Here is a 21171-nt window from a genome sequence, read left to right as displayed (position 1 = left end):
GACTTTGCCACCAGCCACACTGCAAATAAGCATCCTTTGGGGATAAAAAATAAAAAGTATTCTATAAGCGTGACTTTTTTCATGTTATTTAAGTGTTCTTGAAGGGTTCTCGTGTACTGGTGAGAGGACACTCAGGCTGCTTCTCCTCTAATGCCAGTGTGTCGTCTGCCTGGAATCTGAGAGGAATTCAACCTCTACTGGCTCACAGAATGTTTGTATGGGCAGAGATAAGGACATTCAGTGCATTCCTCACTGCGGAATGAGAGAGAGAAACAGCGAGAGAGAATGAAAAGAAGAAAAAAAAAAAGGTGTAAATCAGAGCCTACCGAGACATGAAACCTCACAATGAGAAATCGATAGCACACATACATGCTTGGATGGACAGACACACACACACACACACAGCTCTTTTCTTAATCCCAGCCTGAAGGCACCACATGTCTGCAAACAAGCACCAGAGTAACAACATCCTCGATCAGAATTGAACAGCCATTATTGTTAATTACTGTAATTCCCGGGTGACAATAAAACAAAAGCACTTTAAAATGAAGCATTTCCTTAACCGTTAGCTTGACAAGAGTATTTATTGAAGTCTAAACCTCTAAACTGAGGTCTACGGTCAGAAACAAAAATGCTTCACGCTCTTCATTTTAGCACGCTGGAAGCCGGAAGGTTAGCGAAAAGGATAACTAGAACACTGAATGAACATAGCATTTTCGTGAAGCCTCAGTGAAGGGTTAGTAACCTGTGTATGACCAATTATAGAGAGACTCGACTAGGGCTTTGGCAGTCGTTGCATTTTGTCAGCCGGTTATTATCATGCAAACGACTGCCGGTCTCACGGCTATTGACCATTAATAAACAAACACTTTCAGCATCTCCAGGCCTCCAAACATACAATTCTCTGACGCCTTCAGAGCATCTATATATAGATTTAAAAAATAAGTCAATTTAATATAAATCATCGTAATAAATACATTATTTTAGTGAGGTCAACAACAAGAAAAAGCATTATGATATGAAGAAAATGTATTTCAGAAGAACAGAATTGGAGTCAGCGTACACTATGTTATCTGGCTATGCACCATGCCATAGGCTGTAGGCCAGTTCATTTATACTGAACAAAAAAAAATCTAAAACGCAATATGTAACGTGTTGGTCCCGTGTTTCATAAGCTGAAATAAAAGTTCCTAGAAATGTTCCATGTGCACAAAAAGCTTATTTCTCTCAAAATGTTTGACACAAATCTGTTTCCATCCCTGTTAGTAAGCATTTCTCCTTTGCCAAGATAATCCAGGTGTGGAATATCAAGAAGCTGATTAAACAGCATGATCAATACACAGGTGCACCTTGTGCTGGGGAAAATAAAGGACCACTAAAATGTGCAGCTTTGTCACACATGTGGTCCTTCTGTAGCTCATTTGGTAGAGCATGGCGCTTGTAACGCCAGGGTAGTGGGTTCGATCCCCGGGACCACCCATACGTAGAATGTATGCACACATGACTGTAAGTCGCTTTGGATAAAAGCGTCTGCTAAATGGCATATATTATTATTATTATTATTATATTACACAATGCCACAGATATCTCAAGTTGAGAGAGTGTGCAATTAGCATGCTGACTGCAAGTATGTCCACCAGAGCTATTGCCAGAGAATTGAATGTTCATTTCTCTACCATAAACCGTCTCCAACGTTGTTTGTGAGAATTTGGCAGAATGTCCAACCGACCTCACATCCGCAGCCCAGGACCTCCACATCCAGCTTCTTCACTTGTGGAATCGTCTGAGACCAGTCAACCTGGACAGCTGATGAAACCTTGGTTTTGCACAACCAAAGGATTTCTGCAAAAACTGTCAGAAACCGTCTCAGAGAAGCTCATCTGCGTGTTCGTTGTCCTCACCAGGGTCTTGATCTGACTTCACCTGCATTGCTTGCTGTTTGGGGTTTTAGGCTGGGTTTCTGTACAGCACTTTGAGATATCAGCTGATGTACAAAGGGCTATATAAATCAAATTTGATTTGATTTGATTCAGTGGGCAAATGCTCACCGGCACACTTGAGAAGTGTGCTCTTCATGGATGAATTCCGGGTTTCAACTGTACCGGGCAGATGGCAAACAGTGTGTATTGCATCGTTTGGACGAGCGGTTTGCTGATGTCAACGTTGTGAACAGAGTGCCCCATTGTGGTGGTGGGGTTATGGTATGGGCAGGCATAAGCTACAGACAACGAACACCATTGCATTTTATTGATAGCAATTTAGCAATGATCTGTACACAATTCCCGGAAGCTGAAAATGTCCCAGTTCTTCCATGGCCTGCATACTCAGACATGTCACCCATGGAGCATGTTTGGGATGCTCTGGATCAACGTGTACAACAGCATGTTCCAGTTCCCACCAATATCCAGCAACTTCACACAGCCATTGAAGAGGAGTGGGACAACATTCCACAAATCAACAGCCTGATCAACTCTATGAGAAGGAGATGTGTCATGCTGCATGAGGCAAATTATGGTCACACCAGATACTGACTGGTTCTCATCCACATCCATATCTTTTTTTTTTAAAGGTATTTGTGACCAACAGATGCACATTTGTATTCCTTGTCATGTGAAATCCATAGATTAGGGTTTAATGAATTTATTTAAATTGACAGATTTCTTATTTGAACTCAGTAAAATCCTTGAAATTGTTGCGTTTAAATTTTTAGTTCAGTGTAGCTGACAAGATATGCACAAGTCCTGTACAATTCTTTTATAAGAGTAATACAAATGAATTTAGCTGACTAAAATGGATATGTTTCCCCCATTCTGGAGTGAGTGTGCATATGAAGTAGCTATGTTGAGCGTATCAATGATCACTTGAAACAGGTCCTATATGCTAGATTTAGAGATATTTGGCTAATTTAGTTGCGAATGATAAAGAACATTAGAAGTTTGGTCTGCTTGATGGGACTACAGGCTGTTGAGGATTTGGAAAAAGTCACAAAAGAGCTCTGTTTCTTACCTCAGGCGGCACACCCCATTCTCTAATCATGTGATCATATTTTCACCCGTCAGAGTTTACTAAACGTGTAAAATGTGTTCTAATTTAGAACGGGGAAAATACATGTCATGTACGCACTCAAATAGCGAATGGAGGCCGTCTTCCCGCAGTCACCTCATGCATCAACCACTGTTTGAGGAGCAGGTGATATCCTGCCCAATCTCTGTATGCCATGGGCTCTCCAACCATGTTCCTGAAAGCTACCCAGTTTTTCATTTGGGAAACCAAGTGAAATATTGTTTTCACAACAAAACATATTTCATTAAAAGTGTTGACAACTCTGTGCACTTGCTTGAGAAAGGAATTAAAGAGAAAGGAGGAGGATATGGAAACTCAGATATTCTACAGGGAAAAAGGTAACGTGTCAGCCTATTAATTACGAAAGTATTTTTTTTAAATGCTCTATTACTAGGCTATTCAAAATCAAATACAGATTCACTATAATTGTAGGCTAACTCTAAGTCGCCCGGCACAATCAAAGAACCAACAGCATCACCTAGGATACGTTCTCTCCCAGACTCATGGAAAGACAGTTTTGAGCGCAGCACAAGGTAGCCAGTCCATCCAGTAAGCATAGTAATACAGTCCAAACTCTAAGGATAGACTAGACCACTTATGTACCAAAGATATTTCTTGATAAAAAAATCTGCCGTGCGTAATATGCGGTTGGAGGGGGCAGGACTCGTATATCGGCGTATGCAGCAGCTCTGATATGCGTATGGGTGTTCTAAATTCAACGCTTTTAAATAATCAATACTGTAGAAAACGATGTCCACTTCGTTGTGTTTGATTTGAAGCCCTGAGAGAGCCCTGAGAACCAGGCCAATGGGACCTGATGGAGGGACAATAGAGCCCTGAGTACCAGGCCAATGGGACCTGATGGAGGGACAATAGAGCCCTGAGAAGGCCAGGGACCATGGAGGGACAATAGGACCAGGCCAATGATGGAGGGACAATAGAGCCCCAGGCCAATGAGAACCAGGCCAATGGGACCTGATGGAGGGACAATAGAGCCCTGAGAACCAGGCCATTAGGACCTGATGGAGGGACAATAGAGCCCTGAGAACCAGGCCAATTAGGACCTGATGGAGGAGCCCTGACACCAGGCCAATGGGACCTGATGGAGGACAATAGAGCTCTGAGTACCAGGCCAATGGGACCTGGTGGAGGGACAATAGAGCCCTGAGAACCAGGCCATTAGGACCTGATGGAGGGACAATAGAGCTCTGAGTACCAGGCCAATGGGACCTGATGGAGGGACAATAGAGCCCTGAGTACCAGGCCAATGGGACCTGATGGAGGGACAATAGAGCTCTGAGTACCAGGCCAATGGGACCTGATGGAGGGACAATAGAGCCCTGAGTACCAGGCCAATGGGACCTGATGGAGGGACAATAGAGCCCTGAGAACCAGGCCATTAGGACCTGATGGAGGGACAATAGAGCCCTGAGAACCAGGCCATTAGGACCTGATGGAGGGACAATAGAGCCCTGAGTACCAGGCCAATGGGACCTGATGGAGGGACAATAGAGCCCTGAGAACCAGGCCATTAGGACCTGATGGAGGGACAATAGAGCTCTGAGTACCAGGCCAATGGGACCTGATGGAGGGACAATAGAGCCCTGAGAACCAGGCCACCTGATGGAGGGACAATAGAGCCCTGAGGACCTGATGGAGGGACAATAGAGCCCTGAGAACCAGGCCAATGGGACCTGATGGAGGGACAATAGAGCCCTGAGTACCAGGCCAATGGGACCTGATGGAGGGACAATAGAGCCCTGAGAACCAGGCCATTAGGACCTGATGGAGGGACAATAGAGCTCTGAGTACCAGGCCAATGGGACCTGATGGAGGGACAATAGAGCCCTGAGAACCAGGCCATTAGGACCTGATGGAGGGACAATAGAGCCCTGAGTACCAGGCCAATGGGACCTGATGGAGGGACAATAGAGCCCTGAGTACCAGGCCAATGGGACCTGATGGAGGGACAATAGAGCTCTGAGTACCAGGCCAATGGGACCTGATGGAGGGACAATAGAGCCCTGAGTACCAGGCCATTAGGACCTGATGGAGGGACAAGGACAATAGAGCCCTGAGTACCAGGCCAATGGGACCTGATGGAGGGACAATAGAGCCCTGAGTACCAGGCCAATGGGACCTGATGGAGGGACAATAGAGCCCTGAGTACCAGGCCAATAGGACCTGATGGAGGGACAATAGAGCCCTGAGAACCAGGCCAATAGGACCTGATGGAGGGACAATAGAGCTCTGAGTACCAGGCCAATGGGACCTGATGGAGGGACAATAGAGCCCTGAGTACCAGGCCAATGGGACCTGATGGAGGGACAATAGAGCTCTGAGTACCAGGTCAATGGGACCTGATGGAGGGACAATAGAGCCCTGAGTACCAGGCCAATGGGACCTGATGGAGGGACAATAGAGCCCTGAGACTTGGGCACTACCAACGCATGTCCAGAGTGCATAAGAAGAGATTACAGTGACTCTCAACGGTCAACGGTATTTTGCTGTGGTCATGTGACTCATGACTCATGACTGCCAGTAATACGGTCACCGTAACAGACCTCTAGACTGGACCATCTGTGTGGCAGAGCTGGACTCTCTAGCGTCCTGATGCGTTGGTGACAGAGTGGGGTGCAATGTGAGCTTCCAGGCTTCTGCTCAGTATCAGCAAGGATGTGTTTGAATGTATGTCCTCACAAAGCAACTGGGGGTCAACCAAGGAATGTTTATTGGTGGTCACTGGTCAGTGTCAGTCACCAAGGAAAGGTGTTAGCTACCTCTCATGTGCAAACATTCAGGTAAAGTGAGGATTGTTGACGATCCATGACAAATTCACACAATAATTATTATTTTTTTTTCAGTGCTTTTCATCCCATTTCCAGTTTGACTGTAGAACATTCTAAGTCGGGTTACCCTTTGAACTTAGGTAGACTCAAGAGAAATGGCGTGGCTACGAGCAGCACAGCAGATATCGAGATGAGGGAGATATGCAAAGACTTCGCTCCACCAGTCACACACAGTATCTGTGCATGGGTTCACTTCACGCTGTTAAGAGCGTGGTAGGCACGGGACAAAAACAGCGGGGAAGTTGAGCCTCACGCTTTAAACGCTCTTAGTTGTGGAAATTGACCCCACAACCTACTGCACCTACGTTATGTCGCTGAGTCTATCTTTAATGACAATTTGATTGAGATATGGTTTACTAGATAGTGCTAAACACAAAGTTCTGTTAATTAAGCTCATTTCATTACCTGTGCCTTGCTTGTTCTGCCTCAGTGCTATACGTTCTCCCTCATATGAACATACACAAGTCAATGTCAGAAAGGGAATTTAAAACATTTTTAAAAAGAGGGAACACTAGCAATTCAATTCCCAAATGTAGACTCTTATGACTTAATTAGCATGTGGCTACAAAACAGTATCCTATATGAATGTGGGTATGTCATGGTAAAAAAAACACTAACCAGGAACCAAACTATGTGAAAGGTGAACTTAGAGGAGGGAGAAGTGTTCTCGTATCCGTTTTAAATGGTGAAGAATAAATGAAATGAATTTGCAGTGGTGGTAGTGTGTGTGTGACACCATGTCCAGTACGGGACAGCTGGGTAAATGTGGGAGGCAGGAGTTAAGAGGAACATCATTGGTCATGGATAGAGCTGTTTAAATGGAACCATCTGGAGATGCATGACTAACTAGTACAGCACTGTAAACCTGTGGACTGCCTGATAGATAGTCTATGGGCAGAAGCATAGAGAGCAGAGAGGTGGACAAACTGTACTGCAACTGTCAACACTTGGAGTAATTACTTGTTACTTTTATTTCTTATTCTTATCCGTGTTTATTTTTTATTTTTTAAACTGCATTGTTAGTTAGGTGCTCGTAAGTAAGCATTTCACTGTAAGGTCTACACGTTGTATTCGGCGCGAGTGACTAATAATGTATGGGCAGGACAGGAAGTGGAGAAAGCTGTATAGTAAAATCAAAATACTCTCAAGAGAGAGCATTGTTTGCTGTTTGGGGTTTTAGGCTGGGTTTCTGTACAGCACTTTGAGATATCAGCTGATGTACGAAGGGCTATATAAATAAATTTGATTTGATTTGATTTGAAGTAAATAAAGAATATGAAATGTTTAAGTACTGTATTCCTCTAACGATGAAACCATTGCGCAAACAGTGGGATTCGTAGCCTCGTCTGTGATGACAGAGACAGTTGACAGCATCAGTAATCACTGACGCGTCAATGTGTGTGTTGCTGCATTGTCAGCCAGCACTGCAGAATCAGGGTCACTGTGGTGCAGCCAACAACCAACGTCTCCTGGCCTGGAGTTGTCAGCCTCTCCTCTCCTGGCCAACTGAGGCTCTCACCATTCTCCCTCCCTCTACTGTTTATACAGTAGCTGCACATCAGTTCCCCCATACGCTCCTCTCTAGGCTTGATTCACACTCCTTGATCTCTCTCTCCCTCCGTCTCTCACTTTCTCCCTTTTCCTTCTCTTGTTCTCCCCCCTTTCCCTGCATCAACCTCTCTCCCCTCCCCTTCTCTCTCTCTTGCTTTTGGAAAGAATCTGTTGCAAAGTGGGGCTGTTTCAAGGTTCAGACTTCTGATTAGATAAGAGCTATTGAAACTGTAGGGAGGGGCTTTGCAACTGATAATGCTGCACAGCTGCACTATAGCGCTGAAACCCTGTGTGTGTGTGTGTGTGTGTGTGTGTGTGTGTGTGTGTGTGTGTGTGTGTGTGTGTGTGTGTGTGTGTGTGTGTGTGTCACTCCCTGGAGATGAGATCACCAGGCCACATGTCATTAAGGTCAGGGGAGCAGAGCAGGACGGACTGTGTTGATACAACAACAGCACAGAGACATAACAACAGGAGATAAGCCACATCCTGACCCAGACGAGTCATACACATCCTGACCCAGACAAGTCATACGCATAGGACACACCCTGACCCAGACGAGTCATACACACCCTGACCCAGACGAGTCATACACATAGGACACACCCTGACCCAGACGAGTCATACACACCCTGACCCAGACGAGTCATACACACCCTGACCCAGACGAGTCATACACATCCTGACCCAGACGAGTCATACACACCCTGACCCAGACGAGTCATACACACCCTGACCCAGACGAGTCATACACACCCTGACCCAGACGAGTCATACACACCCTGACCCAGACGAGTCATACACATAGGACACACCCTGACCCAGATGAGTCATACACACCCTGACCCAGATGAGTCATACACACCCTGACCCAGACGAGTCATACACATAGGACACACCCTGAGCCAGACGAGTCATACACACCCTGACTCAGACGAGTCATACACACCCTGACCCAGACGAGTCATACACATAGGACACACCCTGACCCAGACGAGTCATACACACCCTGACCCAGACGAGTCATACACACCCTGACCCAGACGAGTCATACACACACACACCCTGACCCAGACGAGTCATACACACCCTGACCCAGACGAGTCATACACATCCTGACCCAGACGAGTCATACACACCCTGACCCAGACGAGTCATACACACCCTGACCCAGACGAGTCATACACACCCTGACCCAGACGAGTCATACACACCCTGACCCAGACGAGTCATACACACCCTGACCCAGACGAGTCATACACACCCTGACCCAGACGAGTCATACACACCCTGACCCAGACGAGTCATACACACCCTGACCCAGACGAGTCATACACATAGGATTAGGGATATATTGGTGAACATATTAGAATCGGATGACATTAGCTAAAAAATGCCAACATCGGTATTGGCCGATGTGCAGTTACATTCAGGTTCTGATTGAATCCAGGCTGTATCACAACCAGCCGTGGTTGGATGTCCCATAGGGTGGCACACAATTGGCCCAGTGTCATCCGGGTTTGGCTCGGTGTAGGCCGTCATTGTAAATAAGAATTTGTTCTTAACTGGCTTGCCTAGTTAAATAAAGGGTCAATAAATCAAATTTAAAAATGTAGTTTAATTAACAAGTGGATTATTTTCAGTCGTAGCTGCTTAATAACCTCTGTTTACTACTCTGAACACGTGTCTTAATAAATCCATGGTATTTCGTTTCACTGAATCTCAGTCTGTACATTTGGGTAATAAGTGGAGGTGGATTTACTGATATAAATTTGTTTGCTCATCGATCACAGATAAGGGTCGAGGTCTATTATTTTTGCTCGAAGGAAACTCCAAAATCCTGCGGATGTTGTGAAATATGAACCTGAGACTCGTATGCTTTTGAAAATATAAGATTGCTGTTGTTTTCTAAATCAGTATCATGATGAAGAAACCTTCACAATATAAGTCCCTTTTATGCCTGCTCCCCTAATAAAAGGGGAGTGCGGGTAGGAAAGAGATGAAACGTGGATCAAAAAAAGCATGGGCTTGTCTCGGCTTCCGTTTCAAAATACAGATTTTTTTTATATGACAGCGGTTCTACATGTTGCCATAATGCAAGACGTGTGGGAAAAATGCTTGTATTTCATTCTGTTTACTCTGTGTGTTGACTGTGATCGGTGTTGGTGTAGGTCTGTCTTGTCTATCTTGTCTGGGGTAGGTGTAGGTGTGTCTAGGTCTGTCTTGTCTGGGGTAGGTGTAGGTCTGTCTTGTCTATCTTGTCTGGGGTAGGTGTAGGTGTGTCTAGGTCTATCTTGTCTGGGGTAGGTGTAGGTCTGTCTTGTCTATCTTGTCTGGGGTAGGTGTAGGTCTGTCTAGGTCTGTCTTGTCTGGGGTAGGTGTAGGTGTGTCTAGGTCTGTCTTGTCTGGGGTTTTTTAAATGTGACTGGGTCTGTCTTGTCTGGGGTAATGCAGGTGTGTCTAGGTCTGTCTTGTCTGGGGTAGGTGTAGATGTGTGTGGTCTGTCTTGTCTGGGGTAGGTGTAGGTGTGTCTAGGTCTGTCTTGTCTGGGGTAGGTGTGTCTAGGTCTGTCTTGTCTGGGGTAGGTGTGTCTAGGTCTGTCTTGTCTGGGGTAGGTGTCTGGTCTGTCTTGTCTGGGGTAGGTGTGTCTAGGTCTGTCTTGTCTGGGGTAGGTGTAGGTGTGTCTAGGTCTGTCTTGTCTGGGGTAGGTGTAGGTGTGTCTAGGTCTGTCTTGTCTGGGGTAGGTGTAGGTGTGTCTAGGTCTGTCTTGTCTGGGGTAGGTGTAGGTGTGTCTAGGTCTGTCTTGTCTGGGGTAGGTGTAGGTGTGTCTAGGTCTGTCTTGTCTGGGGTAGGTGTAGGTGTGTCTAGGTCTGTCTTGTCTGGGGTAGGTGTAGGTGTGTCTAGGTCTGTCTTGTCTGGGGTAGGTGTAGGTGTGTCTAGGTCTGTCTTGTCTGGGGTAGGTGTGTCTAGGTCTGTCTTGTCTGGGGTAGGTGTAGGTGTGTCTGGGTCTGTCTTGTCTGGGGTAGGTGTAGGTGTGTCTAGGTCTGTCTTGTCTGGGGTAGGTGTAGGTGTGTCTAGGTCTGTCTTGTCTGGGGTAGGTGTAGGTGTGTCTAGGTCTATCTTGTCTGGGGTAGGTGTGTCTAGGTCTGTCTTGTCTGGGGTAGGTGTAGGTGTGTCTGGGTCTGTCTTGTCTGGGGTAGGTGTAGGTGTGTCTAGGTCTGTCTTGTCTGGGGTAGGTGTAGGTCTTGTCTGTTTAATTAACCAAATAAATTAACAAAATAAATGAACTATCGATTTTATTCATTTGGATGTATCAAACAAAAAAATGCCATTCCATTGTTAAAAACAATACATTTCATTAGTCTGACAATGTTTCTTAGGACCTGCCTCAACTAATCAATTATGGATTATTTTCTATGGTGTATATTGACAAGATAAAAATTTGACGTTCTGCCCCTGAGCAAGGCAGTTAACCCACTGTTCCCTGAGCAAGGCACATTACCCACTGTTCCCCTGAACAAGGCAGTTAACCCACTGTTCCCCTGAACAAGGCAGTTCACCCACTGTTCCCCTGAACAAGGCAGTTCACCCACTGTTCCCCTGAACAAGGCAGTTCACCCACTGTTCCCCTGAACAAGGCAGTTCACCCACTGTTCCCCTGAGCAAGGCAGTTAACCCACTGTTCCCCTGAACAAGGCAGTTAACCCACTGTTCCCCTGAGCAAGGCACTTAACCCACTGTTCCCCTGAACAAGGCAGTTCACCCACTGTTCCCCTGAGCAAGGCACTTAACCCACTGTTCCCCTGAACAAGGCAGTTCACCCACTGTTCCCCTGAGCAAGGCACTTAACCCACTGTTCCCCTGAACAAGGCAGTTCACCCACTGTTCCCCTGAGCAAGGCAGTTAACCCACTGTTCCCCTGAGCAAGGCACTTAACCCACTGTTCCCCTGAGCAAGGCAGTTCACCCACTGTTCCCCTGAGCAAGGCAGTTAACCCACTGTTCCCCTGAACAAGGCAGTTCACCCACTGTTCCCCTGAGCAAGGCAGTTAACCCACTGTTCCCCTGAACAAGGCAGTTCACCCACTGTTCCCCTGAGCAAGGCAGTTAACCCACTGTTCCCCTGAACAAGGCAGTTCACCCACTGTTCCCCTGAGCAAGGCAGTTAACCCACTGTTCCCCTGAACAAGGCAGTTCACCCACTGTTCCCCTGAGCAAGGCAGTTAACCCACTGTTCCCCTGAACAAGGCAGTTCACCCACTGTTCCCCTGAGCAAGGCAGTTAACCCACTGTTCCCCTGAGCAAGGCAGTTAACCCCCTGTTCCCCGCGCGCCGAAGACGCGGATGTCGATTAAGGCAGCTCTCCGCACCTCTCTGATTCAGAAGGGGTTGGGTTAAATGCAGAAGACACATTTCAGTTGAATGATGTTCAGTTGTACAACCGACTAGGTATCCTCTTTCCTTTCAATGGATTTATTACATTAGATGACCACCCACATCACAAGAATGTGGTCAAAATTGGCCCGTTTGTCATATAAACATTACCCAATTTGTTTTACAGACAAAATACCATAAATCCTAAGTGAAAGCAGTAATAGTCATAAGGTCAGTGACAGAACCGAAGCAGGGTCGGGCTGGTTAGTGCTTGGATGGGAGGTGACCTGGGAACACCAGGTGCTGAATGCTGAGGTCAAGAACTACAAGACCGTACTGTAAATCAGGAATTATAAACAGAACTCGTCACTTTTATATGTTTATGGCAAAAACTAAATATAAGTTTGTCGTTTGTCCATTTGCTTTGGCAATGTAAAAGTAAGTTTTCTTGGTTCGTTGGCAAGTTTTTTTTAGGGGGGGGGTTGTTCGGGCATTTTGTTCCGGAGGCAAGCCAAAGTTTTAAGCCAAAGTCCACGCCCCTTCGTCTGTGATTGGTCAACAGTAGGGATTCATTCAAAGAGGGACCACTCACTTTCATGCACATTTTTTAAATAAGAAATACGACACCTAACGTCTTAGATGTAAAATCGCAACTAAGATCTCTTCGGGGGGGGAATCTAAATTAATAACAGATTTCTTGAGTTATCTTGTATTAATTCTGACTTTTGAGGAAGTGTATACTGGCTGCGGCGTCTCAAAATGAACAAACAGCTTTTTTTTGCAGCTTTTTTCTCAAGCAAATGTCTCGTAAGGGAGGATGCGAGCACACTCATTTGGTTCGTCTAGCCGCGTTCGGATAGGCGCCAGCCAAACTGAAGCATTTTGACGCCTTGCCTTCACACTGTATGACAGAGCATGTGCGTTACACAACACGGCCATTTTGTCCCTCTATATTAAGAGTGCGTTTCGTGGTGAGGGGCAGGAAAAGGGTTGATTCACCGGCCTTCCGCTTTCTGTCCCAGGCGAAGCTTGGTAAGGAGGGGGAGGGGGGGGGTCTCTTTTCACACAGGCGGACACGGAAGGGAGGGAGGGGGGTGAGAAAGTGGGGCGGGGGTAGTGTAGTGTCGGGTTTCCTTCCCCCACGGCTGGGGTCAAATGGGTCACCAACCAGCCCCCGCCCCTTCATCTCCCCTCATTTCAGAGGCCCAGCATGCAGGAAGTGCTAACCTTGCACCCCTCCCTCTTCATTCTCCTTTAGCTGTGAGCCCTCCAAAACTAATCTACCCCAGGAGGCTCCTGTTCTAAAACATTCAGGTCAATTTGTCAATGGCATTTGGCCCAACGCTATTGGCCTGGGCCAATATCTCACAGGGTAGTTAGTGGGTGATGTGTGTATCATTTCAATATCAGCTGATTTTATCTTTCATTAAATCAGACTGACCAAACTAACCTACTCTTCATACACAAATAATTACATTTTAACTTTGCAATATCATATTTACTGTTTAAAAAAATAAAATAATAATAATATTTGTTGGGGGAAAAAATAAGGGTGTTAATTGTGATTTTGACCAATCAGCAGGCTGATTTTATAGGGCCCTACAACTGAAGCCTGCTGATTGGTCAAAATCACCTAACAATAACACCCCAATAAATAAATAAAATAAATAAATAAAAAACAGTAAATATGATATTGCAAAGTTAAAATGTAATTATTTGTGTATGAAGGGTAGGTTAGTTTGGTCAGTCTGATTTAATGAAAGATAAAATCACCTGATATTGAAATGATACACACATCACCCACGACCCTGTGGTTTTTCCCCATTAGTTTCTACTCAAGGGGTTGCCCTTGAAATACAATTGTGCAGCTAGCAAGAAACCGTTGTTTGACTGCAGTGTTTCTGTACTGTCAGCGTTTAGCCTACATGTGAAGGCAGAGTTTGACAGAACATAAATACAACTCATCATCATATCATTCTGCCTGGTAGGCCTACTTTGCAGTCATCATTTAAATTGGGGAGATTTTTTGGGGGCGGGGGGAGGAGTATATTCATTCAACCAAGACTTTGAACCAAACAAACATTTGTAATAACTGGTTTGTATACACATTGTTGCCTTAGATAACAGTTACTAGTAGTTCTAACAACCTAACCTACCGATGTCGCTCTTCTGTGAGCTGATCCGTGCGACAACCAGCTGAGAGCTGCACGACAGATGATTCCTCTCCAACTAGGCTGTGTGTGCAGCACGCGGACGCTAAATAATCTACATAGTGAACTAACATTAATTATATATCCTAGATTGAAAATAGCAGACCACTGATGTGGATGGTACACTGGCCCAGTGGGTCTCCAACAACCTCCCTGGCTATCGGTTAGCCCTGTATGACTAAAAGGAGTACTGGAATCCTCCTCTCACTTCCTGAGAGGAGGATTCTCTCTCTGATTCTGTCTCCTCTCACTTCCTACCATCTCTGTGTGATTCCGTCTCCTCTCATTTCCTACCATCTCTGTGTGATTCTGTCTCCTCTCATTTCCTACCATCTGTGTGTGATTCTGTCTCCTCTCACTTCCTACCATCTGTGTGTGATTCTGTCTCCTCTCACTTCCTACCATCTGTGTGTGATTCTGTCTCCTCTCACTTCCTACCATCTGTGTGATTCCGTCTCCTCTCATTTCCTACCATCTGTGTGTGATTCCGTCTCCTCTCACTTCCTACCATCTGTGTGATTCCGTCTCCTCTCACTTCCTACCATCTGTGTGTGATTCTGTCTCCTCTCATTTCCTACCATGTGTGTGTGTGATTCTGTCTCCTCTCATTTCCTACCATCTCTGTGTGATTCTGTCTCCTCTCACTTCCTACCATCTGTGTGTGATTCTGTCTCCTCTCATTTCCTACCATCTGTGTGTGATTCTGTCTCCTCTCATTTCCTACCATCTCTGTGTGATTCTGTCTCCTCTCACTTCCTACCATCTGTGTGTGATTGTCTCCTCTCATTTCCTACCATCTCTGTGTGATTCTGTCTCCTCTCACTTCCTACCATCTGTGTGTGATTCTGTCTCCTCTCACTTCCTACCATCTGTGTGTGATTCTGTCTCCTCTCACTTCCTACCATCTGTGTGTGATTCTGTCTCCTCTCACTTCCTACCATCTGTGTGTGATTCTGTCTCCTCTCATTTCCTACCATCTGTGTGTGATTCTGTCTCCTCTCACTTCCTACCATCTGTGTGTGATTCTGTCTCCTCTCACTTCCTACCATCTGTGTGTGATTCTGTCTCCTCTCACTTCCTACCATCTGTGTGTGATTCTGTCTCCTCTAATTTTCCTACCATCTGTGTGTGATTCTGTCTCCTCTCACTTCCTACCATCTGTGTGTGATTCTGTCTCCTCTCACTTCCTACCATCTGTGTGTGATTCTGTCTCCTCTCACTTCCTACCATCTGTGTGTGATTCTGTCTCCTCTCACTTCCTACCATCTGTGTGTGATTCTGTCTCCTCTCACTTCCTACCATCTGTGTGTGATTCTGTCTCCTCTCATTTCCTACCATCTGTGTGTGATTCTGTCTCCTCTCATTTCCTACCATCTGTGTGTGATTGTCTCCTCTCACTTCCTACCATCTCTGTGTGATTCTGTCTCCTCTCATTTCCTACCATCTGTGTGTGATTGTCACCTCTCATTTCCTACCATCTGTGTGTGATTCTGTCTCCTCTCACTTCCTACCATCTCTGTGTGATTCTGTCTCCTCTCATTTCCTACCATCTCTGTGTGATTCTGTCTCCTCTCATTTCCTACCATCTCTGTGTGATTCTGTCTCCTCTCACTTCCTACCATCTCTGTGTGATTCTGTCTCCTCTCATTTCCTACCATCTCTGTGTGATTCTGTCTCCTCTCACTTCCTACCATCTCTGTGTGATTCTGTCTCCTCTCATTTCCTACCATCTCTGTGTGATTCAGTCTCCTCTCATTTCCTACCATCTGTGTGTGATTCCATCTCCTCTCACTTCCTACCATCTGTGTGTGATTCTGTCTCCTCTCATCCTCTCTATACTCCTGCTCTGATGTCACAGACACAATAAAACTGTTCTCTCCCTCTGTTGTGAGGAACTGTGTTTCCTTGTGCACGACTGTGTGTTTCACCTTCATCCTCAGCACTGTTCATTTGAAGCATGTATCATATGTTTTCATCTGAGAGGCAGACAGTCTATGATGCTAACAGCTCAAATGATCAAAATCAGAGCTTTTCATTCCGCCCCTCGCTCTCTCCTCACATATCGCCTCCCCCACCCTCCCTATTACCTCCTTTTCTTCTCACACACCCCTCTCTCTCTCAACGGTTCAGAGCGCCGTGTAAACATTTAAAAAACGTCTCCTTTGTTGCGGAGAAGAAAATTAGGCCTACTATGCTGCTACACTAAAGTCTTTGTGGATTTTCCATTCATTAAAAAAGGGTTTTAACTCAGATTAGTAGGTCTAAACTGTCCTGAAATAACCAAGTCTCTGTCTCTCTTTGGTTGGAGCTCGATTGCGTTGAGACATTGGCTTAAGGTAAATGTGTCTTATCCATCTGCTAGCCCCGGCCAGCTAGTCTCCAGCTCACCTAGCTACTCACTGGATCCTATGATCACTCGGCTACACATGCCTCTCCCTAAATGTCAATATGCCTTGTCTACTATCTCCCGCTCGCCTAGCGTAGTAGTGACTACCGAACGGCTCCCTGACTCACCTATTGCTGCTCATTGGAACCTCTGATCACTCGCCTACACAGCTGCTGGACTGTTCACTAACACAGTACCTCATTTTGTTTATCTGTCGGCCCCAGCGTCGAACTCAGGTCCTGTGTTTACCTAACTGACCCTCTCTGCCTATCCATCACATTTACCCGTTGTTGTCTTAGCGCTCTCGATCAACACCTGTGATTGCTTTATGCTTCTCTCTAATGTCAATATGCCTTGTCTACTACTCTTTTGGTGAGTTCTTATTGTCTTATTTCATTGCAGAGCCTCCAGCCCTCCTCAACATGACTTAGCTAGACCTTTTGTCCCCCCCCACACATGCGGTGACCTCACCTGGCTTAAATAGTGCGTCCAGAGATGCAACTTCTCTCATCGTCTCTCAATGCCTAGGTTTACCTCCACTGTACTCACATCCTACCATACCCTTGTCTGTGCATTATGTCCTGAATCTATTCTACCACGCCCAGAAATCTGCTCCTTTTATTCTCTGTTCCCAACGCACTAGACGACCAGTTCTTATAGCCTTTAGCCGTACCCTTATCCCACTCCTCCTCCGTTCCTCTGGTGATGTAAAGGTTAACCCAGGCGCTGCAGCCCCCAGCTCCACTCCCATTCCCCAGGCGCTCTCATTTGTTGACTTCTGTAACCGTAAAAGCCTTGGTTTCATGCATGTTAACATCAGAAGCCTCCTCTCTAAGTTTGTTTTAGTCACTGCTTTAGCACACTCCACCAACCTTGATGTCCCAACCGTGTCTGAATCCTGGCATAGGAAGGACACAAAATATCCTGAAATTTCCATCCCTAACTATAACATTTTCCGACAAGATAGAACTGCCAAAGGGGGTGGAGTTAGCTGCAGAGTTCTGTATTACTGTCCAGGTCTGTGCCCAAACAATTCGAGCTTCAACTTCTAAAAATCCATCTTTCCAGAAATAAGTATCTCACAGTTGCCACTTGTTATAGACCCCCTTCAGACCCCAGCTCTGCCCTGGACACCATATGTAACTTGATCACCCCCATCTATCTTCAGAGTTTCTACTGTTAGGTGACCTAAACTGGGACATGCTTAACACCCTGGTCATCCTACAATCCAAGCTAGATGCCCTCAACCTCACACAAATTATTAAGGAACCTACCAGGTACAACCCTAAATCCGTAACTATGGGCACCCTCTTAGATATCATCCTGACCAACTTGCCCTCTAAATACACCTCTGCTGTCTTCAACCAGGATCTCAGCGATCACTTCCTCATTGCCTGCATGAGTAATGGGTCTGCGGTCAAACGACCACCCCTCATCACTGTCAAATGCTCCCTAAAACAGATATAGCCTTTGGTTCACCCCAGACTTGACTGCCCTTGACCAGCACAAAAACATCCTGTGGCATTCTGCATTAGCATCGAATAGACCCCGTGATATGCAACTTTTCAGGGAAGTCAGGAACCAATATACTCAGTCAGTTGGAAAAAGCTAGCCTTAGCCTTCCTAACAGAAATGTGCATCCTGTAGCACTAATTCCAAAATGTTTTGGGACACTGCAAAGTCCATGGAGAATAAGAGAACCTCCCCCCAGCTGCCCACTGCACTGAGGCTAGGAAACACTGTCACCACCGATAAATCTACAATAATCGATCATTTCAATAAGCGATCATTTCAATAAGCATTTTTCTACGGCTGGCCATGCTTTCCACCTGGCTACCCCTACCAACATCTCAGCACCCCCTGCAGCAACTTTCCCAAGCACCCCCCCGCGTCTCCTTCACCCAAATCCAGACAGCTGATGTTCTGACAGAGCTGCAAAATCTGAATCTCTACAAATCAGCTGAGGTAGACAATCTTGACCCTCTCTCTTTCTATAATTATCTGCTGAAATTGTTGCAACCCCTATTACTAGCCTATTCAACCTCTCTTTCGTATCGTCTGAGATCCCCCATTTTCAAAGGGGGAGACGCTCTAGACCCAAATTGTTTTAGACCTATATCCACCCTGCCCTGCCTTTCTAAAATCTTTGAAAGCCAAGTTAACAAACAGATCACCAACCATTTCGAATCCCACCGTACCTTCTCCGCTATGCAATCTGGTTTCTAAGCTGTTCATGGGTGTACCTCAGCCACACCCAAGGTCCTAAATGATATCATAACCGCCATCGGAAAAAGACAGTACTGTGCAGCAGTCTTCATCGACCGGCTTTCAACTCTGTCAATCACCACATTCTTATCGGCAGACTCAAAAGCCTTGGCTTCTCAAATGACTGCCTCGTCTGGTTCACCAACTACCTTTCAGATAGAGTTCAGTGTATCAAATCGGAGGGCCTGTTGTCCGGACCTCTGGCAGTCTCTATGGGGGTGCCACAGGGTTCAATTCTCGGGCCGACTCTTTTCTCTGTATACATCATTGAAGTCGCTCTTGCTGCTGATGATTCTCTGATCCACCTCTACGCAGACGACACCATTCTGAATACATCTGGCCCTTCTTTGGACACTGTGCTAACAAACCTTCAAACGAGCATCAACGCCATACAACACTCCTTCCGTGGCCTCCAACTGCTTTTAAATGCTAGTAAAACTAAGTGCATGCTCTTCAACCGATTGCTTCCCGCACCTTCCCGCCCATACAGCATCACTACTCTGGACGGTTCTCAATTAGAATATGTGGACAACCACAAATACCTAGGTGTCTGGTTAGACTGTAAACTCTCCTTCCAGACTCACATTAAACATCTCCAATACAAAATTAAAACTAGAATCGGCTTCCTATTTCACAACAAAGCCTCCTTCCCTCATGCTGCCAAACGGACCATCCTACCAATCCTTGACTTCAGCGATGTCATTTACAAAATAGCCTTCAACACTCCACTCAGAAAACTGGATGTAGTCTAACACAGTGCCATTCGTTTAGTCACCAAAGCCCCATATACTACCTACCACTGCAACCTGTATGCTCTTGTTGGCTGGCCCTCGCTACATATTCGTTGCCAACCCCACTGGCTCCACGTCATCTGTAAGTCTTTGCTAGGTAACGCCCCGCCTTATCTCAGCTCACTGGTCACCATAGCAACACCCACTCGTAGCACGCGCTCCAGCAGGTATATTTCACTGGTCATCCCCAAAGCCAACGCTTCTTTGGCCGCCTTTCCTTCCAGTTCTCTGCTACCAATGACTGGAACGAATTTCAAAAATCACTGAAGCTGGAGTCTTATATCTCGCTCTCTAACTTTAAGCATCAGCTGTCTGAGCAGCTTGCCGAACACTGTACCTGTACATTGCTCATCTGTAAATAGCCCACCCAGCTACCTCATCCCCATATTATTACTTACCCTCTTGCTCTTTTGCACCCCAGTATCTCTAATTGCACATCATCATCTGCACATCTATCACTCCAGTATTAATACTAAATTGTAATTATTTTGCCACTATGACCTATTTAATGCATTACCTCCCTACATTTGCACTGTACATCGATGTTTCTATTGTGTTATTGACTGTACGTTTGTTTATGTGTAATTCTGTTGTTTTTGTTGCACTGCTTTGCTTTATCTTGACCAGGTGGCAGTTATAGGGCACCAAGTTAATGGAACACGAGAGAAGCAGGGGAAGAGCGGAGGGAAGAAGGGATGGGTTCAGTGCCAGAACAGGAAGTCCTGACTGGGCAAAAGCCATTTCCTGTGTACTGTGCTGCATGTAAAGAGGGGCTCGAGGTAGAAGTTGTGCCTTAGGATCAGCTTTCCCAATCCCATCAGGAGGTAAAAGAGGAAACTGACTCTGGATCAGTGCTAAGTGGTAACTTCATCGTAGACCATAAGGGGGCCTTGATGTAGAATTAAAACACAAATCTAGGATCAAATTATCCCAGTGGGGGAGGCTAAAATATCTCCATCTTGGATAAGTGGCTAGGGGCAACTTAGGGGAAATCAGTAATACATCATATGAGGAGGTTTTTGTGAGTGCGATGCACCCTACCTTGATGTCGAAGTTACAGTCGAAGCGCTTGATGAGCACGATGAAGGCGCCAGTGAGGTTGTCCCGGATAGGGGGCGGGTCGATGGGCTCGCAGGCATTTTCGGGCCGTGCACCAATCAGAAAGCCCTGTGGGTGTGACATCACAGTACAGTTAGAGCATCAGTTATTAGCTGTTTAAACAGTGTGTGTGTGGTGGATTCTGGCGACTAAGTAACTTTACATTCCAATACCAAAAACAGAAAATTGTGGTGGTGTCCATTTGAATCTTTGCTCTCAACAGAAACATTCGCTGGAAATAAATATTCCCTGGAATCTAAATAAATATTCACTGCAAGATCAAACATCTAAAATTAGATCAATTAGACTAGAGAGAAATGATGAGCCACGTACTGAACTAAGACAACAGAAATGACATAACATTTCAATAAAATAAAAAAATGGAAATGGCTAATGTAACAGTCAATATGGGTCCTAAATTTTGATTTAATTAAGGCGGAGTGAGAGAGAGTGAGTGAGTGAGTGAGTGAGTGAGTGAGTGAGTGAGTGAGTGAGTGAGTGAGTGGGCACCGGAGGGGAGAGAGAGAGGGGGTAGAGAAAACGAGAGAGGGGGAGGGAGAGAGAGGGGGAGGGAGAGAGGGGGGGGGA

At 45.9% G+C, this 21171-nt stretch overlaps 1 protein-coding gene and 1 long non-coding RNA gene across 2 annotated transcripts in view; both read right to left on the bottom strand.

The window, feature by feature from the left end:
• LOC118401577 (E3 ubiquitin-protein ligase RNF13-like) overlaps positions 1 to 21171 on the bottom strand; it is a gene marked incomplete at its 5' end in the record, with an annotated part of 70966 nt that overhangs the window by 36384 nt on the left and 13411 nt on the right. The window contains one exon of the mRNA XM_052475812.1: positions 20527 to 20652. Coding sequence (XP_052331772.1) covers positions 20527 to 20652 — 126 coding nt within the window. The remainder of the gene's footprint in view (positions 1 to 20526; positions 20653 to 21171) is intronic.
• Positions 4573 to 5551, bottom strand: LOC127910694 (uncharacterized). Its single transcript, XR_008075783.1, has 3 exons — positions 5292 to 5551; positions 4802 to 4933; positions 4573 to 4645 (listed from the first exon to the last, which is right to left on the bottom strand). It is a non-coding gene; the product is annotated as an uncharacterized LOC127910694 (long non-coding RNA).

This window comes from Oncorhynchus keta, chromosome 22 (genome assembly GCF_023373465.1).
Source record: "Oncorhynchus keta strain PuntledgeMale-10-30-2019 chromosome 22, Oket_V2, whole genome shotgun sequence".
Classification (NCBI taxonomy): Eukaryota; Metazoa; Chordata; class Actinopteri; order Salmoniformes; family Salmonidae; genus Oncorhynchus; species Oncorhynchus keta.
Note: the sequence above shows the minus strand (reverse complement) of the source record. Positions and strands in the feature narration are given on the sequence as shown.